This window comes from Sparus aurata, chromosome 21, assembly GCF_900880675.1.
Source record: "Sparus aurata chromosome 21, fSpaAur1.1, whole genome shotgun sequence".
Lineage (NCBI taxonomy): Eukaryota > Metazoa > Chordata > Actinopteri > Spariformes > Sparidae > Sparus > Sparus aurata.
In genome coordinates this window covers 31,092,396-31,114,908 of record NC_044207.1, presented here as the reverse complement: position 1 = coordinate 31,114,908, position 22,513 = coordinate 31,092,396, and the positions used below count along the sequence as shown (strand labels likewise).

Genomic DNA, 22,513 nt, shown 5'->3' with positions numbered 1-22,513 from the left:
GGAGCAGTCTGTAGAATAAAGGAGCAGTCTGTAGAATAAAGGAGCAGTCTGTAGATTAAAGGGCAGTCTGTAGATTAAAGGAGCAGTCTGTAGATTAAAGGTTCAGTCTGTAGATTAAAGGTTCAGTCTGTAGATTAAAGGTTCAGTCTGTAGATTAAAGGAGCAGTCTGTAGATTAAAGGTTCAGTCTGTAGATTAAAAGTTCAGTCTGTAGATTAAAGGAGCAGTCTGTAGATTAAAGGTTCAGTCTGTAGATTAAAGGTTCAGTCTGTAGATTAAAGGTTCAGTCTGTAGATTAAAGGAGCAGTCTGTAGATTAAAGGTTCAGTCTGTAGATTAAAAGTTCAGTCTGTAGATTAAAGGAGCAGTCTGTAGATTAAAGGTTCAGTCTGTAGATTAAAGGTTCAGTCTGTAGATTAAAGGAGCAGTCTGTAGATTAAAGGTTCAGTCTGTAGATTAAAGGCTCAGTCTGTAGATTAAAGGTTCAGTCTGTAGATTAAAGGTTCAGTCTGTAGATTAAAGGCTCAGTCTGTAGATTAAAGGTTCATTTTTATTAGCTCAGGTCTGTAGATTAAAGAGCAGTCTGTACATTAAAGGTTCAGTCTGTAGATTAAAGGTTCAGTCTGTAGATTAAAGGAGCAGTCTGTAGATTAAAGGAGCAGTCTGTAGATTAAAGGAGCAATCTGTAGATTAAAGGCTCAGTCTGTAGATTAAAGGAGCAGTCTGTACATTAAAGGTTCAGTCTGTAGATTAAAGGTTCAGTCTGTAGATTAAAGGAGCAGTCTGTAGATTAAAGGAGCAGTCTCTAGATTAAAGGTTCAGTCTGTAGATTAAAGGAGCAGTCTGTAGATTAAAGGAGCAGTCTGTAGATTAAAGGTTCAGTCTGTAGATTAAAGGAGCAGTCTGTTCATTAAAGGAGCAGTCTGTAGATTAAAGGAGCAGTCTGTAGATTAAAGGTTCAATCTGTAGATTAAAGGAGCAGTCTGTTCATTAAAGGTTCAATCTGTAGATTAAAGGAGCAGTCTGTAGATTAAAGGTTCAGTCTGTAGATTAAAGGAGCAGTCTGTAGATTAAAGGTTCAGTCTGTAGATTAAAGGAGCAGTCTGTAGATTAAAGGTGCAGTCTGTACTTCAAAGGTTCAGTCTGTAGATTAAAGGTTCAGTCTGTAGTTTAAAGGTTCAGTCTGTAGATCAAAGGAGCAGTCTGTAGATTAAAGGAGCAGTCTGTAGATTAAAGGTTCAGTCTGTAGATTAAAGGAGCAGTCTGTAGATTAAAGGAGCAGTCTGTAGATTAAAGGAGCAGTCTGTAGATTAAAGGTTCAGTCTGTAGATTAAAGGAGCAGTCTGTAGATTAAAGGTGCAGTCTGTAGTTCAAAGGTTCAGTCTGTAGTTTAAAGGTTCAGTCTGTAGGTTAAAGGTTCAGTCTGTAGTTTAAAGGTTCAGTCTGTAGGTTAAAGGTTCAGTCTGTAGTTTAAAGGAGCAGTCTGTAGATTAAAGGTTCAGTCTGTAGATTAAAGGTTCAGTTTGTAGATTAAAGGAGCAGTCTGTAGTTTAAAGGTTCAGTCTGTAGATTAAAGGAGCAGTCTGTACATTAAAGGAGCAGTCTGTACATTAAAGGAGCAGTCTGTAGATTAAAGGTGCAGTCTGTAGTTCAAAGGTTCAGTCTGTAGATTAAAGGTTCAGTCTGTAGTTTAAAGGTTCAGTCTGTAGATTAAAGGTTCAGTCTGTAGATTAAAGGAGCAGTCTGTAGATTAAAGGAGCAGTCTGTAGTTTAAAGGTTCAGTCTGTAGATTAAAGGAGCAGTCTGTAGATTAAAGGAGCAGTCTGTAGATTAAAGGAGCAGTCTGTACATTAAAGGAGCAGTCTGTAGATTAAAGGTTCAGTCTGTAGATTAAATTAGCAGTCTGTAGATTTTCAATGAGAAGACAAAGGTCTTCAGTGACTTTTCAGTGACAACACAGTTTATACTGTTTCACTTTGTTAATATGTGGCGGACCCTGCCACCTCTGTAGTTTCAGTGTTCTGCGACCTTGTTGTCATCTGAGAACAGCTGGTTGACAGTTTGTGTTTTGACCTCATTAATATTGTAAATATTGAATCAGTGCTCCTTTAAAAGCGTGGGGAGGCGTCAGCTCGTTCACAGACACTAAATGAAAATGTGATAACAAAAATTGATGTCCGGACCCAGGTGACGGCCCGGTTGCAGCTCACCATGTCTGAAACCCTGCTCAATAAATGATTAATAATCATCTCTTCTTCTGACCTCTGACCTCTGACCAGCCCGGGCACTGATGTCACTCTGGAGCTGGACAGCTGGATCGATAAGTTCTGTCTGGACGCCGACGTCTTCGTTCTGGTAGGAAACGCAGAGTCGACGCTGATGAACACGGTGAGGGAACATGTTGATGATGTAGATTATAGATTGTGTGTGTGTGTGTGTGTGTGTGTGTGTGTTGGTAACATTTTTCTCTTTCCGTCTGCAGGAGAAACTTTTCTTCCACAAAGTCAGTGAGAGAATCTCTAAACCGAACATCTTCATCCTCCACAACAGATGGGATGCCTCAGTGAGCGAACCGGACTACATCGTCAGTCAGTGTGTGTGTGTGTGAGTGTGTGTGTGTGTGAGTGTGTGTGTGTGTGAGTTCAGCTTTCCTTCAGCTGCTTTTATTGTGAAGCAGCTGAAGGAAGTGTCAGGACAGACGTGAACGGTCCGTTCAGTATATTGAAGTGTAACGTCGCCGTGCTCATAATGGAAATACTGATCCGGCTGTGATCCGGTTCTGATCCGGCTGTGATCCAGCTCTGGGGATGAACATGATCTGGGCTGGATGGACTGGGATGTAACCTGTGCATCCTCTCCCTGCTGTCCAGGTGAGGAAGCAACACCTGGACCGCTGTGTGAGTTTCCTGGCCGAGGAGCTGAAGGTGGTGGGTCTGGACGAGGCTCCGGGGAGGATCTTCTTCGTCTCAGCCAAAGAGGTTCTGAGCTCCAGGATGCAGCGAGCGCAGGGCATGCCTGAGACAGGTGAGCCAGGTGAGGGTCAGCAGGAGGAGGAGCCTCCATCCATCACACAGAGTTCCTGATGTTTGACACATCTGTAATGGATCCTGCACGTTCTCTACCTGCAGACATTATTAGTCAGTTATAGTTTTTCTCTTATTTGGATCTTGACCCTTTCAGATTGTAATAATTATATGTGCACGATGGACAGAAGCTGAGCCACTGATACTAAAACAGATCCATCTTGTCCTTTATTGTCAAAGTTCTTTCAATCATAAAAATCTTAAAAATTACATCACTGGATCCAAAAAGTGAAAAATCCCAAAACACAGAGGAGTGCACGGAAAACTCAAAACTAAAACATCCAAACAGCTGATGAGGCAAAAATGTCTTGTTTCATATTCAAACTACAAACAGACTCCATGTTTCTACTCAAAGACAGAAAGAAGTTCATGTAGAACATTTGCTGAATGAACAAGAAGGTCCAAATAATGCAGAATGAGTCAGAGACAGAGTTTCACAGAGTTTATAAAGTGTCTCCAACTCAACAACTCACTAAACTGACACATTTGTTAAGGGAGTCTGGTGCTGATATCAGCGTTAATCTGAGCAGTGTGACTGGGTTCAGTCTGCTGACTCTGGACCCGGCGGTTCTGTCTGGTCTGAAGCTGATCACCTGCTTCTTCCTGCAGGTGGCGCTCTGGCTGAAGGATTCAATGAGAGGCTGAGAGAGTTCCAGATGTTTGAGAGGACGTTCGAGGTAAAGAAAGACGAACAAATCCAGATATTTGTCTGTCAGGTTCAGTTTGGAGGATGAGTAGAGTCTGAGCTGTGCCTGATGACCTTTGACCCTGCAGGAGTTCATCTCTCAGTCCGCAGTGAAGACCAAGTTTGAGCAGCACACAGTGAGGGCTTGGCAGATCACTGAGGCCATCAAAGCTGTGATGGACGCCATCAACATCGCCTCCGCAGACAGGAAGTCAGGAAAACACTTCAGAAAAAGAAGCATTTCCAAAATAAATCAGTCAGTGCACTGAGCTTCACCTGTGACCTCTGACCTTTGGCAGGATCTTCTGCCTGGAGGAGCGGGAGGATCAGAGGGACCGGCTGGATTTTGTTCGAGGACAGATTAACCGTCTGAGCGACAACGTCAAAGAGCGAGTCAGGACGCTGACTGATGATGTCGCTGCCAAGGTGAACACACGCAGAGTCTTCCAGTCTGAGTCTGGTCAGCATGATCAGGGCGGGTCCAGCGTCAGAGCGGGTCCAACGTCAGGGCGGGGTCCAGCGTCAGAGCGGTCCAACGTCAGGGCGGGTCCAGCGTCAGGGAGGGTCCAGCGTCAGAGCGGGTCCAACATCAGGGCGGGTCCAGCGTCAGGGCGGGTCCAGCGTCAGGGCGGGTCCAACGTCAGGGCGGGTCCAGCGTCAGGGAGGGTCCAGCGTCAGAGCGGTCCAACGTCAGGGCGGGTCCAGCGTCAGGGAGGGTCCAGCGTCAGAGCGGGTCCAACATCAGGGCGGGTCCAGCGTCAGAGCGGGTCCAGCGTCAGGGCGGGTCCAACGTCAGGGCGGGTCCAGCGTCAGAGCGGTCCAACGTCAGGGCGGGTCCAGCGTCAGGGCGGGTCCAGCGTCAGGGCGGGTCCAACGTCAGGGCGGGGTCCAGCGTCAGGGGCGGGTCCAACGTCAGGGCGGGTCCAGCGTCAGGGCGGTCCAACATCAGGGCGGGTCCAGCGTCAGGGCGGTCCAACGTCAGGGCGGGTCCAGCATCAGAGCGGGTCCAGCGTCAGGGCGGGTCCAACGTCAGGGCGGGTCCAACGTCAGGGCGGTCCAGCGTCAGGGCGGGTCCAGCGTCAGGGCGGTCCAGCGTCAGGGCGGGTCCAACATCAGGGCGGGTCCAACGTCAGGGCGGGTTCAGCGTCAGGGCGGGTCCAGCGTCAGGGCGGGTTCAGCGTCAGGGCGGGTCCAACGTCAGGGCGGGTCCAACGTCAGGGAGGGTCCAGCGTCAGGGGCGGGTCCAACGTCAGGGCGGGTCCAGCGTCAGGGCGGGTCCAACGTCAGGGCGGGTCCAACGTCAGGGAGGGTCCAGCGTCAGGGCGGGTCCAACGTCAGGGCGGGTCCAGCGTCAGGGCGGGTTCAACGTCAGGGCGGGTCCAACATCAGGGCGGGTCCAACGTCAGGGCGGGTCCAACGTCAGGGAGGGTCCAGCGTCAGGGCGGGTCCAGCGTCAGGGCGGGTCCAGCGTCAGGGCGGGTCCAACATCAGGGCGGGTCCAGCGTCAGGGCGGGTCCAACGTCAGGGCGGGTCCAGCGTCAGGGCGGGTCCAACGTCAGAGCGGTCCAGCATCAGGGAGGGTCCAGCGTCAGGGCGGGTCCAACATCAGGGCGGGTCCAGCGTCAGGGCGGGTCCAACGTCAGAGCGGTCCAGCATCAGGGGGGGTCCAGCGTCAGGGCGGGTCCAACGTCAGGGCGGGTCCAGCGTCAGGGCGGGTCCAGCGTCAGAGCGGTCCAGCATCAGGGCGGGTCCAGCATCAGGGGGGGTCCAGCGTCAGGGCGGGTCCAACATCAGGGCGGGTCCAGCGTCAGGGCGGGTCCAGCGTCAGAGCGGTCCAGCATCAGGGCGGGTCCAGCATCAGGGCGGGTCCAGCGTCAGGGTGGGTCCAACAAACAAGTTATTGTAGCACTGAAGAATCTCCTGACATGTTTTCTCCACTCAGATTCACACTTTGAACAAACAGAAACTCTGGTTTTTATTTTAAAAAAACTTTTTTTTCTCAAAATTTCGGATTTTTTAATAAAAAACTCTGGGGGGTTTTTCAAAATAAAAGAAAAGCATTCCCCTGGTTTAAAACATAATAAACAATAACAAAACAATAACATAGTAATTATCTCCAAAAATGGTCGAACTCTGTTTCACAATTGGAAAAACATATTAATTAAAGAAACTATTTTAGTTTTTTTAATTTGGTTCCACATGATGAGAATAAATTCTCCTGAAATATATTTTTCACTTTTTCTCCAAACATAATTAAGAAACTTGGAAAAATGATTCACGTAAAATCTGTTTGTGTCTCAAATCATAAACACAGCAGAGACACAGTCAGCAGGACGTGTGTGTGTGTGTGTGTGTGTGTGTGTGTGGTGTGTGTGTGTGTGTGTGCGTGTGTGTGTGGTGTGTGGTGTGTGTGTGTGTGTGTGTGTGTGTGTGTGTGTGTGTGTGTGGACGCACAGTAACAGCAGGTTGATATTGTTGGTCGTCAGGTCGCGGCGGCTCTGTCGGATCAGATCCGGTCTCTTCCTGTTCTGGTGGAGGAGTTCAGAGCTGATTTCAACCCGACGCAAGAAACTCTGGAGCTTTACAAAACTGTGAGTAAGAACATTCCTCTAACTGTTGGACTGCTCCTTTAACAGTGTGACCTCACTGTACCACCACACACACACACACACACTGAGCCCTGGGTCTCGGCTCTCTGATTGGTGGAGCTCATCGGTAGATGAACTGAACCTGACGTCCGGTCTTCAGCCACAGAACACTGAGCCGCTGAGCTGACGGTCCGTCTGGTTCTGTTGTCCTCAGAAGCTGCTGCAGCACGTGGAGGAGAGGATGGTCGGCTGTTTGGCTCACCGCTGCTCCGTCAGCGTCCTCAGAGACATCAGAGACGCTCAGAGTCACATGATCGGTACGACGCCTCACTGTGTTCCCGTGCTGCATCACAGGCAGGTGGTGTGATGGTGTTTGTGTGCTCTGTCCTCAGACAGCGTCCGTCCTCTGCTGTCTCTGTGCGTCCAGGAGCAGCTCTCCGCTCCCTCCACCTCCTTCGAGTTGACCTATGACCTCGGCCTCGCCGCCCTCTGCGCTGACTTCCATGAAAACATCGAGTTCCAGTTTTCTCTGGGCTGGACCGCCCTCGTCACACGCTTCATCGGAGCCGCCAACGCCAAGCGAGCGCTGAGCGGCTCGGACCCTCGCCTGCAGGTGTTCACTTCACCTCCATGTTAATGTTTCAGCCCATTATGGTTCTTAAAGGAACAGTTCATCCAGAAACACAAGTCCACACATGACCTCCTGATTCTCTCTGCAGGAAAGCTCCGCCTTTAAGGATGAGATGGTGGTTTCCATAGCAACAGGTCTGGTCTCCGTCACCTCCCGGGCGTCCATGACAGTGTTGGTGATCGGTGGAGTGGTACGTCCTCACAGTGACTCGTTATTGATCATCTGGTTTATTGATTCACAGGAACAGAAACACAATGCGAGATTCAAGACGACTGAGAGGACCTGAGTCCTGCAGGTGTCTCAGGTGTGTCTGAGTCCTGCAGGTGTCTCAGGTGTGTCTGAGTCCTGCAGGTGTGTCTGTGTCCTGCAGGTGTCTCAGGTGTGTCTGAGTCCTGCAGGTGTCTCAGGTGTGTCTGAGTCCTGCAGGTGTGTCTGTGTCCTGCAGGTGTCTCAGGTGTGTCTGAGTCCTGCAGGTGTGTCTGAGTCCTGCAGGTGTGTCTGAGTCCTGCAGGTGTCTCAGGTGTGTCTGAGTCCTGCAGGTGTCTCAGGTGTGTCTGTGTATTGCAGGTGTGGCGCTCGGTGGGCTGGCGTATCATCGCTCTGTCCCTCTCTCTGTACGGTCTCCTCTACCTGTACGAGAAACTCACCTGGACCAACGTCAGCAGAGAGCGCGCTCTGAAGCAGCAGTTTGTGGAGCACGCCGCCCACCGCCTGAGAGCCATCATCCCTGTCACCAGCTCTGCCTGCAGCCAGCAGGTGTACAAGTAAGACCCGCCCCCCACTCTGACACACACAGTCCCTGAAAGAACACCTGTCTGAACTCACCTGTCGTGTTTGTGTTTTCCAGGGAGCTGACGTCCACGTTCAGTCGTCTGACTCAGAGAGTCGATCTGAGCGAAGCCGAGCTGGAGGGAAACATCCGGCAGCTGAGCTTCAGGATCCAGAGACTGGAGAACATCCAGAGGAGGTCCAAGGCCTTCAGGTCAGAGGTCATGATGTCACTGAGGGGGGCGGGGTCAGACTGTCAGGATGATGTCACTGAGGGGGGCGGGGTCAGACTGTCAGGATGATGTCACTGAGGGGGGCGGGGTCAGGCTGTCCGGAGCATCACCTGGGGATTCAGGGTCAGAGTTGCTGGTGTATTTTTCTCTTGAGATGAAGCCAGGCTGACAGGTTCCCCTGCCTCCACATGTATACAGTATATACAGACATGTATGTTGTAATCAGATGAAAACTGCGTCCTGAGTTTATCTGTCAATCAGAAACATTTTGATCAGTTGAATGAATCAGTTCTGTGTGTTTTCAGGAACAGAGCCACAGAGCTGGAGACTCAGCTGGAGGCCTTCTCTGTTCAGTACCTGCAGGGAAACTGAAGAAGAAGAAGAAGAAGAAGGAGCGCTGCACTGCAGTTTGTTGGAGAGCAGCGCCCCCCGCTGGTCTGTTTGGACTGGTACTGTCTCAGGATGTTTCCTCACAGAACACCAGGGGCCCGTTTCAGAAAGCTGGTTTTGTGAAAACTCTGAGTTTGTTAACCCTGAGATGAGAGAAACTCTGAGCTTGTTAACCCTGAGATTCTCAGGTTAATCAATCACCTTCCAGCAGCCAGAAAAGGAGAAATAACTCACATTTTATTTCTCTTTCTTTATTTCCCACAGATAACTAAAGTAGCCATCAGTAGAGCCTGTTGTATTTTTTCCAACAACGTAATTTCAAAGTCTGTGTTTCTAGTTTGCTGCCGCATTGAGTATAAAATGAAATGACTTGTAGTTGAATCTGTAGACAGTAAGTGTGTGTCTGCCCCTAATGTTGGGTCCTGGGGGTGAGTGACGCCCTCAGCCTCTGCTCACCCAGCGACCTGACTCAGGACCAGCTCCTCTGCTCACCCAGAGACCTGACTCAGGACCAGCTCCTCTGGTCACCCAGAGACCTGACTCAGGACCAGCTCCTCTGCTCACCCAGCGACCTGACTCAGGACCAGCTCCTCTGCTCACCCAGAGACCTGACTCAGGACCAGCTCCTCTGTGACCTGACTCAGGACCAGCTCCTCTGTGACCTGACTCAGGACCAGCTCCTCTGCTCACCCAGCGACCTGACTCAGGAACAGCTCCTCTGCTCACCCAGCGACCTGACTCAGGAACAGCTCCTCTGCTCACCCAGCGACCTGACTCAGGACCAGCTCCTCTGCCTCTGTCGGACGTGCTGCCGATTAAAATAAAATAAAATAGCCTAAATTAAAATAAATAAAATAAAATAGCCTAAAATAAAATAAAATAGCCTAAATAAAATAAATAAAATAAAATAGCCTAAATGAAAATAAAATAAAATAAAATAGCCTAAAATAAAATAAAATAGCCTAAAATAAAATAAAATAAAATAAAATAGCCTAAATTAAAATAAAATAAAATAAAATAGCCTAAAATAAAATAAAATAAAATAAAATAGCCTAAAATAAAATAAAATAAAATAAAATAGCATAACATAAAATAAAATAAAATACTGAACAACATTCAACCACTTCCTGAAAGGCTAATATAAAAGAAAGTGATGTTAAATCCGAAATGAAAAGACGACCGCATCTAAAACTCCATCAGTGATTTTTATTACGGCCGCAGCCAGAAAATGTCTGCTTCCTGTTTTCTCCCCTGTTGCCATGGTGAATCACTGTATCAGAGCTCCATTGATGATGATGGCTTTTTACTAGTCGTCAGGCACGAGCTCAACTCAGAGTTAACATACTCAGAGTCGACTTACCGAACTCAGATCAGCTGTTCTGGAACTGAAAACTCAGAGTTTCACTTCACAGAGTAAGTCAGCTCAGAGTTCAGGGTGAGGCTCAGAGTTTGTTCAACTTGCTTCCTGAAACAGGCACCTGGTGAATAAATACAGGAAACATTGTCAGCATTCAATAATTAACTTGTGAAACATTGTAGTCAAAGTGTCTGTAGCCTCTGTGGATCAATTGCTGATCAATGAATGACTTTAACACAGTATTAGTAACAGTCCTTGTTGTTCCTGTAACACCAGCTCTGAAGATGTTTCATGACTGTTCGCTGGTCAGTTTTTTTTCTGCAGAATTTCACTAAAACTACTCAACAGATTTCCTCCAAACTCACACGAGTCTCAACCCAGAGTAGACCTCATTAACTTGGTGCTGATCCAGATAAGAGACAGATCAGAAAGTTCTTCTCTGACATTGTTCGATAATTCCTCAGGGATTCAAAAAGAGCGTCTTTGTGTCGCTGGTGTCTGAGTGAGTAAATCTGACGTGGATTGAAATAAAGATCTGGCAGGTTTAAATGTTTGGACGAGGCTTGATTGAATTAAAGGGGACTGCAGGGATTTGTATGCACTCTACTGAGAGCTTCTAGCTATTAAAATACTTTTACAGTTGCAGTTGTGTCTCAGTGATTGAAGGAATTGTTTCATACAGAGATGATTATATCAGGTATGAACTGGACTGGACTCTGTTCTCTTCTCGTGTCTCCTCCGTCCTCCACGTCCAGGTTCACATCGTCCCATTTGTCCAGAGGAGACGACAGACTGACTGAACACAACAACATGAAGCTTCATCTGTGGTCAGAGACACTGCTGTGACAACGTGTCCTGACAGAATTGAACTCATCTCAGACCTTTATGAACCAAAACTACAGAAATAAAACACAAGTTGTCGTAAAACTGGAATTTAATGAAAACATTTCTAAACATCCAGAAGTTTAATTTAAGTTCATGTCAATCTGTAGACTAAACCACTGACTGATCACATGTTTAACAGTACGAGTCCTAAAACTGGGTCTGGGTGTGAAGGGACACAGGGGGAAACAGGAAATGAAATCTTCATCACAGTGAAAGCATTCTCTGGTTTTTACTCACAGCTGACTGAGTTCAAGCTTTTAGCTTCAGCTAAATATCATGTCTGTGTAATTGTTACACGTTATTAACTTATTCAGTCTTTTTGACCTCAGCGCGCTGTTTACTAACTATATGCAAAACTAACCTGATTTACAGTTTAAGCTGCCACACACTGCAGGGAGGTTAGTGAAGTGGTCTCAGTGCAGATATTATGGCTGTGTGGTGTTCAAGTCCAGCCTGATACCAGTCATTTATTATACCACATGTGCTCCACCAGCATCACTAGTACCTGCTGGGCCATTCAGTCACAAGTTCCTCTTTACCAGTGGCATACCACTCAAACAGCATATGCCAGTAACCAGTGGCATATGCTAACTAGAAAAATTGCATTTCCTGCAAAAATACAGTGTGAATGCTGAAGGCCGAAGCGATTTGGGAAATCTGCTGAACATCCTGCCGAAAATGCATAAAACTATAAGAATGGTGAAAAAAGGTGAAAAGCTGTAGATTAAGAGGGCTGGAAGATGTTAAAATGGTGAAAAAAGGTGAAAAGTTAAAGGCTTAAAGAGCTGAAAAAGGTGAAAAAAGGATGAAAAGCTGTACAGTAAGAGGGCTGGAAGAGGTTAAAATGGAGAAAAAAGGATGAAAAGATGTAGAGTAAGAGGGCAGGAAGAGGTTAAAATGGTGAAAAAGCAAGGATAACCTGTAGAGTAAGCGGCCCGAAAAAGCTTAAAAAGGTGTAAAAGGATGAAAATAGAGGGCCGAATAAGCTTTAAAAGGTGAAGAAGGATGAAAAGCTGTCAAGTAAGAGGGCTGGAAGAGGTTAAATTGGTGAAAAAAGGCTTAAACGGTGAAAAGTTAAATGCTGAAAGAGCTTAAAAGGGTGAAAAAAGGATGAAAAAGGATGAAAAGTTGTGGAGCAAGAGGGCCAACAAAGCTTAAAAAGTTGAAAAAAGGATGAAAGGTGAAAAGCTGTAGAGTAAGAGGGCTGGAAGAGGTTAAAATGGTGAAAAAAAGGATGGAAAGGATGAAAAGATATAGAGTAAGACGGCTGGAAGAGGTTAAAATGGTGAAAAAAGGATGAAAAGGATGAAAAGATGTAGAGTAAGAGCGCTGAAAAAGCTTAAAAAGGTGAAAAAGCGATGAAAACCTGTAGAGTAAGAGGGCCGAAAAAGCTTAAAAAGGTGTAAAAGGATGAAAATAAAGGGCCGAATAACCTCTAAAAGGTGAAGAAGGATGAAAGGCTGTAAATTAAGAGGGCTGGAAGAGGTTAAAATGGTGAAAAAAGGTTTAAAAGTTAAAAAGTTAAAGGCTGAAAGAACTTAAAAGGGTGAAAAAAGGATGACAAGGACGAAAAGGATGAAAAGCTGTAGAGTAAGAGGGCCGAAAAAAGCTTAAAAAGGTGAAAAAAGGATGAAAAGCTGTAAAGTAAGAGGGCCAAATAAGCTTTAAAAGGTGAAGAAGGATGAAAAGCTGTAGAGTAAGAGGGCTGGAAGAGGTTAAAATGGTGAAAAAAGGCTAAAAAGGTGAAAAGTTAAATGCTGAAAGAGCTTTAAAGGGTGAAAAAAGGATGAAAAGGATGAAAAAGGATGAAAAGCTGTGGAGCAAGAGGGCCGAAAAAGCTTAAAAAGGTGAAAAAAGGATAAATATGTAAAAAAAAAAAAGTTTAAGGGTGAAAGAGCTTAAATAGGTGAAAAAAGGATGAAAAGGTGAAAAGCTGTAGAGTAAGACGGCTGGAAGAGGTTAAAATGGTGAAAAAAGGATGAAAAGATGTAGAGTATGAGTGCTGAAAAAGCTTAAAAAGGTAAAAAAGCAATGAAAACCTGTAGAGTAAGAGAGCAGAAAAAGCTTAAAAAGGTGTAAAAGGATAAAAATAGAGGGCCGAATAAGCTTTAAAAGGTGAAGAAGGATGAAAGGCTGTAAAGTAAGAGGGCTGGAAGATGTTAAAATGGTGAAAAAAAGGCTTAAAAGATAAAAAGTTAAAGGCTGAAAAAGCTTAAAAAGGTGAAAAAAGGATGAAAATGTAAAAAAGTCAAAGGGTGAAAGAGCTTAAAATGGCTGCACATACGCTGGAGCAGGAGCAACCATGGAGCAAACCAACAAGATTTCCTACATTTCTATGTATACATTGTCTATGTAAAGTAAAAGATGTGGGATCCAAATCCAGCTGAAGAGAATTCTTTCTCCAGATTTTCCAGCAGCTCTACACTGTAGCGATGATGTCACGCACTCTAGCTGACGCAGTACACACGCATTATCAAATCAGAAGAGGAGCTAAAAATCCTTAAAACTAAAACTGCGATATTTTCAAAACCGTACAAGTTTTTTTAAAACTGAATACATCGCCAATAGTTCAAGGTCTTGAGACTGTTTTAGAGTTGGAATGGTGTCTCTCGCTCGAAGCATGAGTCACAAGAAGAGGTTGAAAGTCGATGACTTTTGAAGAGGATTTGAAGATTTCCCATTTGATTCAATGTAAAAAATTTGGGGGAAAAAGCTACATTTCTGAAAAAGTTGAAAAGTTAAAAAACTGAAAATTTTAATAGTTGAACGGTTTCTATAGCTGAAGGTACGCTGAAGTTATAGCAGAATGAAATTTGAAAAAAATCCCCATAGGATGAATGTGCAAAATTTGGCAGAAAAAGCTGAATATTTCTAAAAGTATGAAAGATTGAAAAGAGAAAAATACAAGCAGTAATGTCCTTAAAAAGCTGAACATTTTGATGGTTGAATGGTTTCAATAGCTTGAATAATATTAATACATTCCAGAAGAACAATATTAGAAGCAGTATCCCATTTGTAAGCTGATGATCTTTGTTAGTTGCTGTCAGTGACAGTTGTGTTGTCATGTTGGTCCAGTGTTTGTTATAATCCAGCCTTGCAAACATGTTATTGGATCTGATATTTCTTTAAACCGACTGATAAAAAAAAAAGAAACTAGTTTTGTTTGCAAGGCTGGATGTGAAGACACAGACTTCCTGTCAGCAGTCTGTATTTGGATCACTGGACCAACATGAGAACACAACTGTCACTGACAGCAACTGACAAAGAACTCAGCTTACAAATGAGATGCAGCAGCAACATACACGTTGTTATGGAGCGGTGAGCCTTTAACTAGCAGTGTTGGTGGAACACAGGCGGCATGATAAAGAATAAACACATTTGTACAACACTGGATTTGAACTAGTGACCTACAGTCTACATGATCTGTGTATAGACCACCACACTAACATGGAAACTGCAGACACAGGAGCAACAACTGATGCTAAACATCAGCTACATTCTGCATGGACCTGGCAGAAAGGCACTGAGATCACAGAGTAAGTTGGTTCTCAAGCGGTCGTGAACCCATGACTGTCAGGTTCTTAGTCAGGATCTTTACCACCACCCTGTCAACTCAGTTCTGCTTTCATGACCTTAAGATTGAATCCAACAGAGAGATAATACAGCACATGTGCAAATATCAAGCAAACTGACACATTTACACATAAACAGCTGAAATCACAATACGAGGTTTATAAAAAGACATGTAGTGTCAACTTCAAACACAACATTATCACATTTACAAGGCTGGATTTGAACTCACAATCTCCCTCTTAAGAGCCTGTATTCAGACCACTGGACCAACATGACAACTGACAACAACTGACACTAGATATCAGCTTTGAGATAAAAAGTGTGATGATGTGTATATAGGAAACCAGCACAACATTCAGCTACCACCTGGTCTTGAACCCATTATCACAGAGCTTCCCAGCAAATATCTTAACCACTACCCCATTAGCTCTGCTCTCCAGAACGCTGCTGTTTATTGTCACAACCTTAGCACTGAATGATGTGTGTGTGATGCAGGCAAACAGAACAGAAGATCCACTGACATCCAGCTGCTGGAGGCGTGGGAGGAAGAGAAGAGGAAGATGTTAACAAGGAAGCCAACGTGTCAGCGGAGGTCCTGCCCAGGCGGCCTCTCTACCTCCACCCACCGCCTCCAGAGGAAGCCATACCTGCCTCACAGTTACACTGCAGGGAGAGAGATGGAAAACTGAAAACAAAGATCAAGAAAACAATGGAAACCAGTCTTGCTAGCTGGCTTTTATCAAGCCAGCTAACTCAACCGGACTTACCTTCTTACTGGTTCCGCCAGGATCAAATCTACTGCAATCAGTCGAAGGCGCAAATTCCACGAATGAACGGACGGACGCACGCACGCACGCAAGGGGCAACGTTTTGAAATGACGCGTTTTAAGTTTTGGATTTGTAGACACACAACACAACACAACACATACACTTTGGTGGCCTACCTTGAGTTGTCTGAGCTGAGGTTTGATACCATGTCTCCACATCACTGGGAAGCGTCTTAAACCACTGGACCATCTTCAGCGCTAAGACAAACTACTAACCAGAGAGAGGAGGAGGATCAGACTGCAGGAGGACTACGTCACGCAGTACTCCTGACCTCCACATATAGATCTTTTCTGTGTGAGAGGGGATGGGACATATGTCTCAGACATGTCTCTTGACCAGGAGTGGTATGCTGTTGGTAAACAGAAAAGCACTCCTGATGGAGCAGAATATGTGGATAAGCAGCAACATACACGTTGTTATGGAGCGGTGAGCCTTTAACTAGCAGTGTTGGTGGAACACAGGCGGCATGATAAAGAATAAACACATTTGTACAACACTGGATTTGAACTAGTGACCTACAGTCTACATGTCCTGTGTATAGACCACCACACTAACATGGAAACTGCAGACACAGGAGCAACAACTGATACTAAACATCAGCTACATTCTGCATGGACCTGGCAGAAAGGCACTGAGATCACAGAGTAAGTTGGTTCTCAAGCAGTCGTGAACCCATGACTGTCAGGTTCTTAGTCAGTGGCTGCATCCTTCAAGGACGTATTTGAAGGCCAGTTATGTCACGTGAAGGTTGTCCCAATCACAATATGAGGCTTATAAAAACCTGAAAGCACCTGACAAAGAATATCAGCTTACAAACCAGGTGCCTGTTTCAGGAAGCAAGTTTAACAAACTCTGAGCCTAACCCTGAACTCTGAGTTGACTTTCCCTGTGAAGTGAAACAGCTGTTCCAGAACAGCTGATCTGAGTTCGGTAAGTCACTCTGAGTATGTTAACTCTGAGTTGAGCTCGTGCCTGACGACTAGTAAAAAGCCATCATCATCAATGGAGCTCCGATACAGTGATTCACCATGGCAACAGGGGAGAAAACAGGAAGCAGACATTTTCTGGGAAAAAAGAAAGTAACACGGCTGTGGCCGTAATAAAAATCACTGACAGAGTTTTAGATGCGGTCGTCTTTTCATTTTGGATTTAACATCAATTTCTTTTATATTAGCCTTTGAGGAAGTGGTTGGATGTTGTTCAGTGTTTTATTTTATTTTATTTTATTCTAGGCTATTTTATTTTATTTTAGGCTATTTTATTTTATTTTAGGCTATTTTATTTTATTTTATTTTAGGCTGTGTCATCTGTGTCCTGACATCCTGCTGAGTAGTTGAACATGAAGTGGTGCTCACCTCCACCTGCAGCACGTCCGACAGAGGCAGAGGAGCTGGTCCTGAGTCAGGTCACAGAGGAGCTGGTCCTGAGTCAGGTCACAGAGGAGCTGGTCCTGAGTCAGGTCGCTGGGTGAGCAGAGGAGCTGGTCCTGAGTCAGGTCACAGAGGAGCTGGTCCTGAGTCAGGTCGCTGGGTGAGCAGAGGAGCTGGTCCTGAGTCAGGTCACAGAGGAGCTGGTCCTGAGTCAGGTCGCTGGGTGACCAGAGGAGCTGGTCCTGAGTCAGGTCGCTGGGTGAGCAGAGGAACTGGTCCTGAGTCAGGTCACAGAGGAGCTGGTCCTGAGTCAGGTCGCTGGGTGAGCAGAGGAGCTGGTCCTGAGTCAGGTCACAGAGGATCTGGTCCTGAGTCAGGTCACTGGGTGAGCAGAGGAGCTGGTCCTGAGTCAGGTCGCTGGGTGAGCAGAGGAGCTGGTCCTGAGTCAGGTCACAGAGGAGCTGGTCCTGAGTCAGGTCGCTGGGTGAGCAGAGGAGCTGGTCCTGAGTCAGGTCACAGAGGAGCTGGTCCTGAGTCAGGTCGCTGGGTGAGCAGAGGAGCTGGTCCTGAGTCCGGTCGCTGGGTGAGCAGAGGAACTGGTCCTGAGTCCGGTCGCTGGGTGAGCAGAGGAACTGGTCCTGAGTCAGGTCACAGAGGAGCTGGTCCTGAGTCAGGTCACTGGGTGACCAGAGGAGCTGGTCCTGAGTCAGGTCGCTGGGTGAGCAGAGGAACTGGTCCTGAGTCAGGTCACAGAGGAGCTGGTCCTGGGTCAGGTCGCTGGGTGAGCAGAGGAGCTGGTCCTGAGTCAGGTCGCTGGGTGAGCAGAGGAGCTGGTCCTGAGTCAGGTCGCTGGGTGAGCAGAGGAGCTGGTCCTGAGTCAGGTCACAGAGGAGCTGGTCCTGAGTCAGGTCGCTGGGTGAGCAGAGAAGCTGGTCCTGAGTCAGGTCACAGAGGAGCTGATCCTGAGTCAGGTCGCTGGGTGAGCAGAGGAACTGGTCCTGAGTCAGGTCACAGAGGAGCTGGTCCTGAGTCAGGTCGCTGGGTGAGCAGAGGAGCTGGTCCTGAGTCAGGTCGCTGGGTGACCAGAGGAGCTGGTCCTGAGTCAGGTCACAGAGGAGCTGGTCCTGAGTCAGGTCGCTGGGTGAGCAGAGGAACTGGTCCTGAGTCAGGTCGCTGGGTGAGCAGAGAAGCTGGTCCTGAGTCAGGTCACAGAGGAGCTGATCCTGAGTCAGGTCGCTGGGTGAGCAGAGGAACTGGTCCTGAGTCAGGTCACAGAGGAGCTGGTCCTGAGTCAGGTCGCTGGGTGAGCAGAGGAGCTGGTCCTGAGTCAGGTCGCTGGGTGAGCAGAGGAGCTGGTCCTGAGTCAGGTCGCTGGGTGAGCAGAGAAGCTGGTCCTGAGTCAGGTCACAGAGGAGCTGATCCTGAGTCAGGTCGCTGGGTGAGCAGAGGAACTGGTCCTGAGTCAGGTCGCTGGGTGAGCAGAGGAGCTGGTCCTGAGTCAGGTCGCTGGGTGAGCAGAGAAGCTGGTCCTGAGTCAGGTCACAGAGGAGCTGGTCCTGAGTCAGGTCGCTGGGTGAGCAGAGGAGCTGGTCCTGAGTCAGGTCGCTGGGTGAGCAGAGGAGCTGGTCCTGAGTCAGGTCGCTGGGTGAGCAGAGGAGCTGGTCCTGAGTCAGGTCACAGAGGAGCTGGTCCTGAGTCAGGTCGCTGGGTGAGCAGAGGAGCTGGTCCTGAGTCAGGTCGCTGGGTGAGCAGAGGAGCTGGTCCTGAGTCAGGTCACAGAGGAGCTGGTCCTGAGTCAGGTCTCTGGGTGAGCAGAGCAGCTGGTCCTGAGTCAGGTCGCTGGGTGACCAGAGGAGCTGGTCCTGAGTCAGGTCTCTGGGTGAGCAGAGGAGCTGGTCCTGAGTCAGGTCACAGAGGAGCTGGTCCTGAGTCAGGTCGCTGGGTGAGCAGAGGAGCTGGTCCTGAGTCAGGTCACAGAGGAGATGGTCCTGAGTCAGGTTGCTGGGTGAGCAGAGCAGCTGGTCCTGAGTCAGGTCGCTGGGTGAGCAGAGGAGCTGGTCCTGAGTCAGGTCACAGAGGAGCTGGTCCTGAGTCAGGTCGCTGGGTGAGCAGAGGAGCTGGTCCTGAGTCAGGTCTCTGGGTGAGCAGAGGAGCTGGTCCTGAGTCAGGTCGCTGGGTGAGCAGAGGAGCTGGTCCTGAGTCAGGTCGCTGGGTGAGCAGAGGAGCTGGTCCTGAGTCAGGTCGCTGGGTGAGCAGAGGAGCTGGTCCTGAGTCAGGTCGCTGGGTGTTTCACAAGTTAATTTTTGAATGCTGACAATGTTTCCTGTATTTATTCACCAGGTGCCTCATCAAGAAGCAAGTTTAATAAACTCTGGGCTCACCCTGAACTCTGAGCTGACTTACTCTGTGAAGTGAAACTCTGAGTTTTCAGTTCCAGAACAGCTGATCTGAGTTCAGTAAGTCACTCTGAGTATGTTAACTCTGAGTTGAGCTCGTGCCTGACGACTAGTAAAAAGCCATCATCATCAATGGAGCTCCGATACTGTGATTCACCATGGCAACAGGGGAGAAAACAGGAAGCAGACATTTCCTGGGGGAAAAAAGAAAGTAACACGGCTGCGGCCGTAATAAAAATCACCGACAGAGTTTTAAATGCGGTCGTCTTTTCATTTTGGATTTAACATCACTTTCTTTCATATTAGCCTTTGAGGAAGTGGTTGAATGTTGTTCAGTGTTTTATTTTATTTTATTTTATTTTAGGCTATTTTAGGCTATTTTATTTTATTTTAGGCTATTTTATTTTATTTTAGGCTATTTTAGGCTATTTTATTTTATTTTAGGCTATTTTAGTTTATTTTAGTTTATTTTAGGCTTTTTTATTTTAAGCTATTTTATTTTATTTTAGGCTATTTTATTTTATTTTAGGCTATTTTAGTTTATTTTATTTTATTTTAGGCTATTTTAGGCTATTTAATTTAAGGCTATTTTATTTTATTTTAGGCTGTGTCATCTGTGTCCTGACATCCTGCTGAGTAGTTGAACATGAAGTGGTGCTCACCTCCACCTGCAGCACGTCCGACAGAGGCAGAGGAGCTGGTCCTGAGTCAGGTCTCTGGGTGAGCAGAGGAGCTGGTCCTGAGTCAGGTCACAGAGGAGCTGGTCCTGAGTCAGGTCGCTGGGTGAGCAGAGCAGCTGGTCCTGAGTCAGGTCACAGAGGAGCTGGTCCTGAGTCAGGTCGCTGGGTGAGCAGAGGAGCTGGTCCTGAGTCAGGTCACAGAGGAGCTGGTCCTGAGTCAGGTCACAGAGGAGCTGGTCCTGAGTCAGGTCACAGAGGAGCTGGTCCTGAGTCAGGTCACAGAGGAGCTGGTCCCGAGTCAGGTCGCTGGGTGAGCAGAGGAGCTGGTCCTGAGTCAGGTCGCTGGGTGAGCAGAGGAGCTGGTCCTGAGTCAGGTCGCTGGGTGAGCAGAGGAGCTGGTCCTGAGTCAGGTCACAGAGGAGCTGGTCCTGAGTCAGGTCGCTGGATGAGCAGAGGAGCTGGTCCTGAGTCAGGTCACAGAGGAGCTGGTCCTGAGTCAGGTCACAGAGGAGCTGGTCCTGAGTCAGGTCACAGAGGAGCTGGTCCTGAGTCAGGTCACAGAGGAGCTGGTCCTGAGTCAGGTCACAGAGGAGCTGGTCCTGAGTCAGGTCGCTGGGTGAGCAGAGGCTGAGGGCGTCACTCACCCCCAGGACCCAACATTAGAGGCAGACACACACTTACTGTCTACAGATTCAACTACAAGTCATTTCATCTTATACTCAATGCAGCAGCAAACTAGAAACACAGACTTTGAAATTACGTTGTTGGAAAAACTACAACAGGCTCTACTGATGGTTACTTTAGTTATCTGTGGGAAATAAAGAAAGAGAAATGAAATGTGAGTTATTTCTCATTTTCTGGCTGCTGGAAGGTGATTGATTAACCTGCCAAGTGATTAAAATTTAAATTAAAATTGTTCAGATGTGAGAGCACGTCAGCGATGACGTGTAGCCTGATATTCGCTGTGCAGCCGGAGAATATAAATGATGGACTGATGAGAAGCGTCTGCTGTTCGGTTCAGTCCTCGTCAGGGAGTGAGAGCTCATCTAAATGAATCTAAATTCTCCTCCTGGTGTAAAACTATGTGAATGATTTCTGCTTCAACATGATGGACTGAGAAGGGAAGGACAGCCGCTGTCAGACAGCTCCGTCACACTCAGGGTTTCTTCAGGTAAACCTGCAGTGAGCAGGTTCTGTTCACAGAGTCAGTTACCGCAGTAACAGACCCAGAGTTTAACTTACCTCTCTTTCTGGAACTGAACACTCAGAGTTTCTCTCATCTCAGGGTTAACAAACTCAGAGTTTTCACTAAACCCGCTTTCTGGAACACCCCCCAGGTGCCACATCTCACCAGCATACACACCTGCTGACTGGTGTATGAGTGGTAACAAAAACGGAAGAAAACTGTTCTGTCTTGTTTTCCTACTTAATTTTTCTTTTGCACCGTTTCATAAATTGAACAAACTGTCCTATAAATGTTTCCCTCAGTTTCACAGACTATTTTTCTCCCTCAAAATGTGAAATTGTTTGTCACATTCAAAACAAAGTTCCTTCAAAACAAAGTTCCTTCTGACTACCAGAGGAACAAGAAAAGATAAAACATTTTTTCAATGAAACCAGAAGTTTAACAGATGACACGGTGAAGACTCGTTTTCAGGTTCTGTATCAGTTGTTTAATGTCTAAAATATCATCAGTTAACATGTGATTATTGTCTGTACAGTCATTTACAGAAACAAAGACATGGAGGACTCGAGAAGCTGCAGAGGGAAGATTCACACCGAGGAGCCTGAAGGAAAACTTGAGAGAAGAAACTATAAAACTTCATAATCCAAACGTCCCTGATCACAAACACAAGATGTTTCCTCATTAGGTCAGTTTTCCTTCAAGTGTTTCTAATCTCAGTATTTCCTAAATCTTTGTCTCAGTCAATGTTTCAATCTGAAAACTAATGAAAGTTTGTGAATCTTCCCTTTAAACTCTGCAGCTTCTTCAGCAGCAACATGTGAACAACGAGTTAAACGGCAGCAGCTGAGAGCTCGACGCGCCGCAGCTTCAGGACGACGTTCAGCTCGACTCCACGAGAACATGGTCTCGTCCTGAGAGCAGATTAAAAGACGTCAGCTGGAGTTTCACTGCTGGTTTCCTGCTGGTCTGACAGTTCTGAATGTTTCTGTATCTGCAGCGTCTCTCTTCACGGTGTAACGTCGTCTCTGATCTGTTGCTGTCCGTCTTTCTTCGGCTTCTCGTCGTCGAGCTCTCAGCAGCCGAGTGAAAAACTCTGTTCAGTTTTCAGGTTTTTAAATGAATCTTTGGTTAGAAAACCAAACGAGTTCCAGACTGAAGAGTTCGATAAAAATACTGAATAAATACTGATTAAGTACATTTTATATTTCTGAGTAGTTCTGATATGAAGGTTAAAATGTGACCTTTAACATTTGATGATGTATAAATGTGTTTCCTGTTGTTTGTGTGTTTTGTGCATCGAGCAGAGAAACTGCTGTCAGATCAAACTGAAGCCAGAAGATTCACCTGAGAGCCAACCACAGGAAGGAAGTGAGCAAACACACCGCCAGAATAAAACAACGGACTGACACGGGATGACTGACGGAACGCGTACCAACAAAACAGTCAGACAGTTTGTCTCCATCGAGCTCAAACACCTGAGAGCAGGTAGCAACAGAAGAGTGGACAGGTGAGTTTACCAGCGTGGAGCGGTCACATGATCACACCTCTGGTCGCCAGCAGAGACCAGCTATGGCTTCAAAAGTTTAAAGGGACGAAAGTTTCAACAGACCGGAGAGAAAAGATGATTTCAGCTTTTACTTCAGAATACTTCAGGTGAGGTGACAAACTGCAGGTTTTAATCTGATGACAGTCTGTTGAGCCAGTGTTTTATCTTTAAAGTCGCAGCAGAGAGAACTCTTCACCTCCTCCTCCTCTTCCTCCTCCTCCTCCTCCTCCTCTTCCTCCTCTTCCTCCCCCTCCTCTTCCTCCTCCTCCTCCTCCTCCTCTTCCTCCTCCTCCTCCTCCTCCTCTTCCTCCTCTTC

General features: G+C 46.8%; 1 protein-coding gene across 2 annotated transcripts in view; it reads left to right on the top strand.

Annotated features, from left to right (window-relative positions):
* The window catches only part of mfn1a (mitofusin 1a), an 18,637-nt gene extending 9,755 nt beyond the window's left edge, over positions 1-8,882 (top strand). Inside the window, exons 6-18 of one of the 2 annotated variants that reach the window (XM_030403097.1) lie at positions 2,278-2,386; positions 2,481-2,582; positions 2,863-3,022; positions 3,691-3,758; positions 3,856-3,977; positions 4,066-4,192; positions 6,253-6,357; positions 6,569-6,671; positions 6,747-6,967; positions 7,074-7,175; positions 7,553-7,749; positions 7,833-7,967; positions 8,292-8,882. In XM_030403097.1, coding sequence (XP_030258957.1) covers positions 2,278-2,386; positions 2,481-2,582; positions 2,863-3,022; positions 3,691-3,758; positions 3,856-3,977; positions 4,066-4,192; positions 6,253-6,357; positions 6,569-6,671; positions 6,747-6,967; positions 7,074-7,175; positions 7,553-7,749; positions 7,833-7,967; positions 8,292-8,358 — 1,618 coding nt within the window. In that variant the 3' untranslated portion in view covers positions 8,359-8,882. Of the gene's footprint in view, positions 1-2,277; positions 2,387-2,480; positions 2,583-2,862; positions 3,032-3,690; positions 3,759-3,855; positions 3,978-4,065; positions 4,193-6,252; positions 6,358-6,568; positions 6,672-6,746; positions 6,968-7,073; positions 7,176-7,552; positions 7,750-7,832; positions 7,968-8,291 lie in introns of both variants that reach the window. The other variant, XM_030403096.1, reaches the window with a different exon arrangement.
* Positions 8,883-22,513: the final 13,631 nt, after the last annotated feature.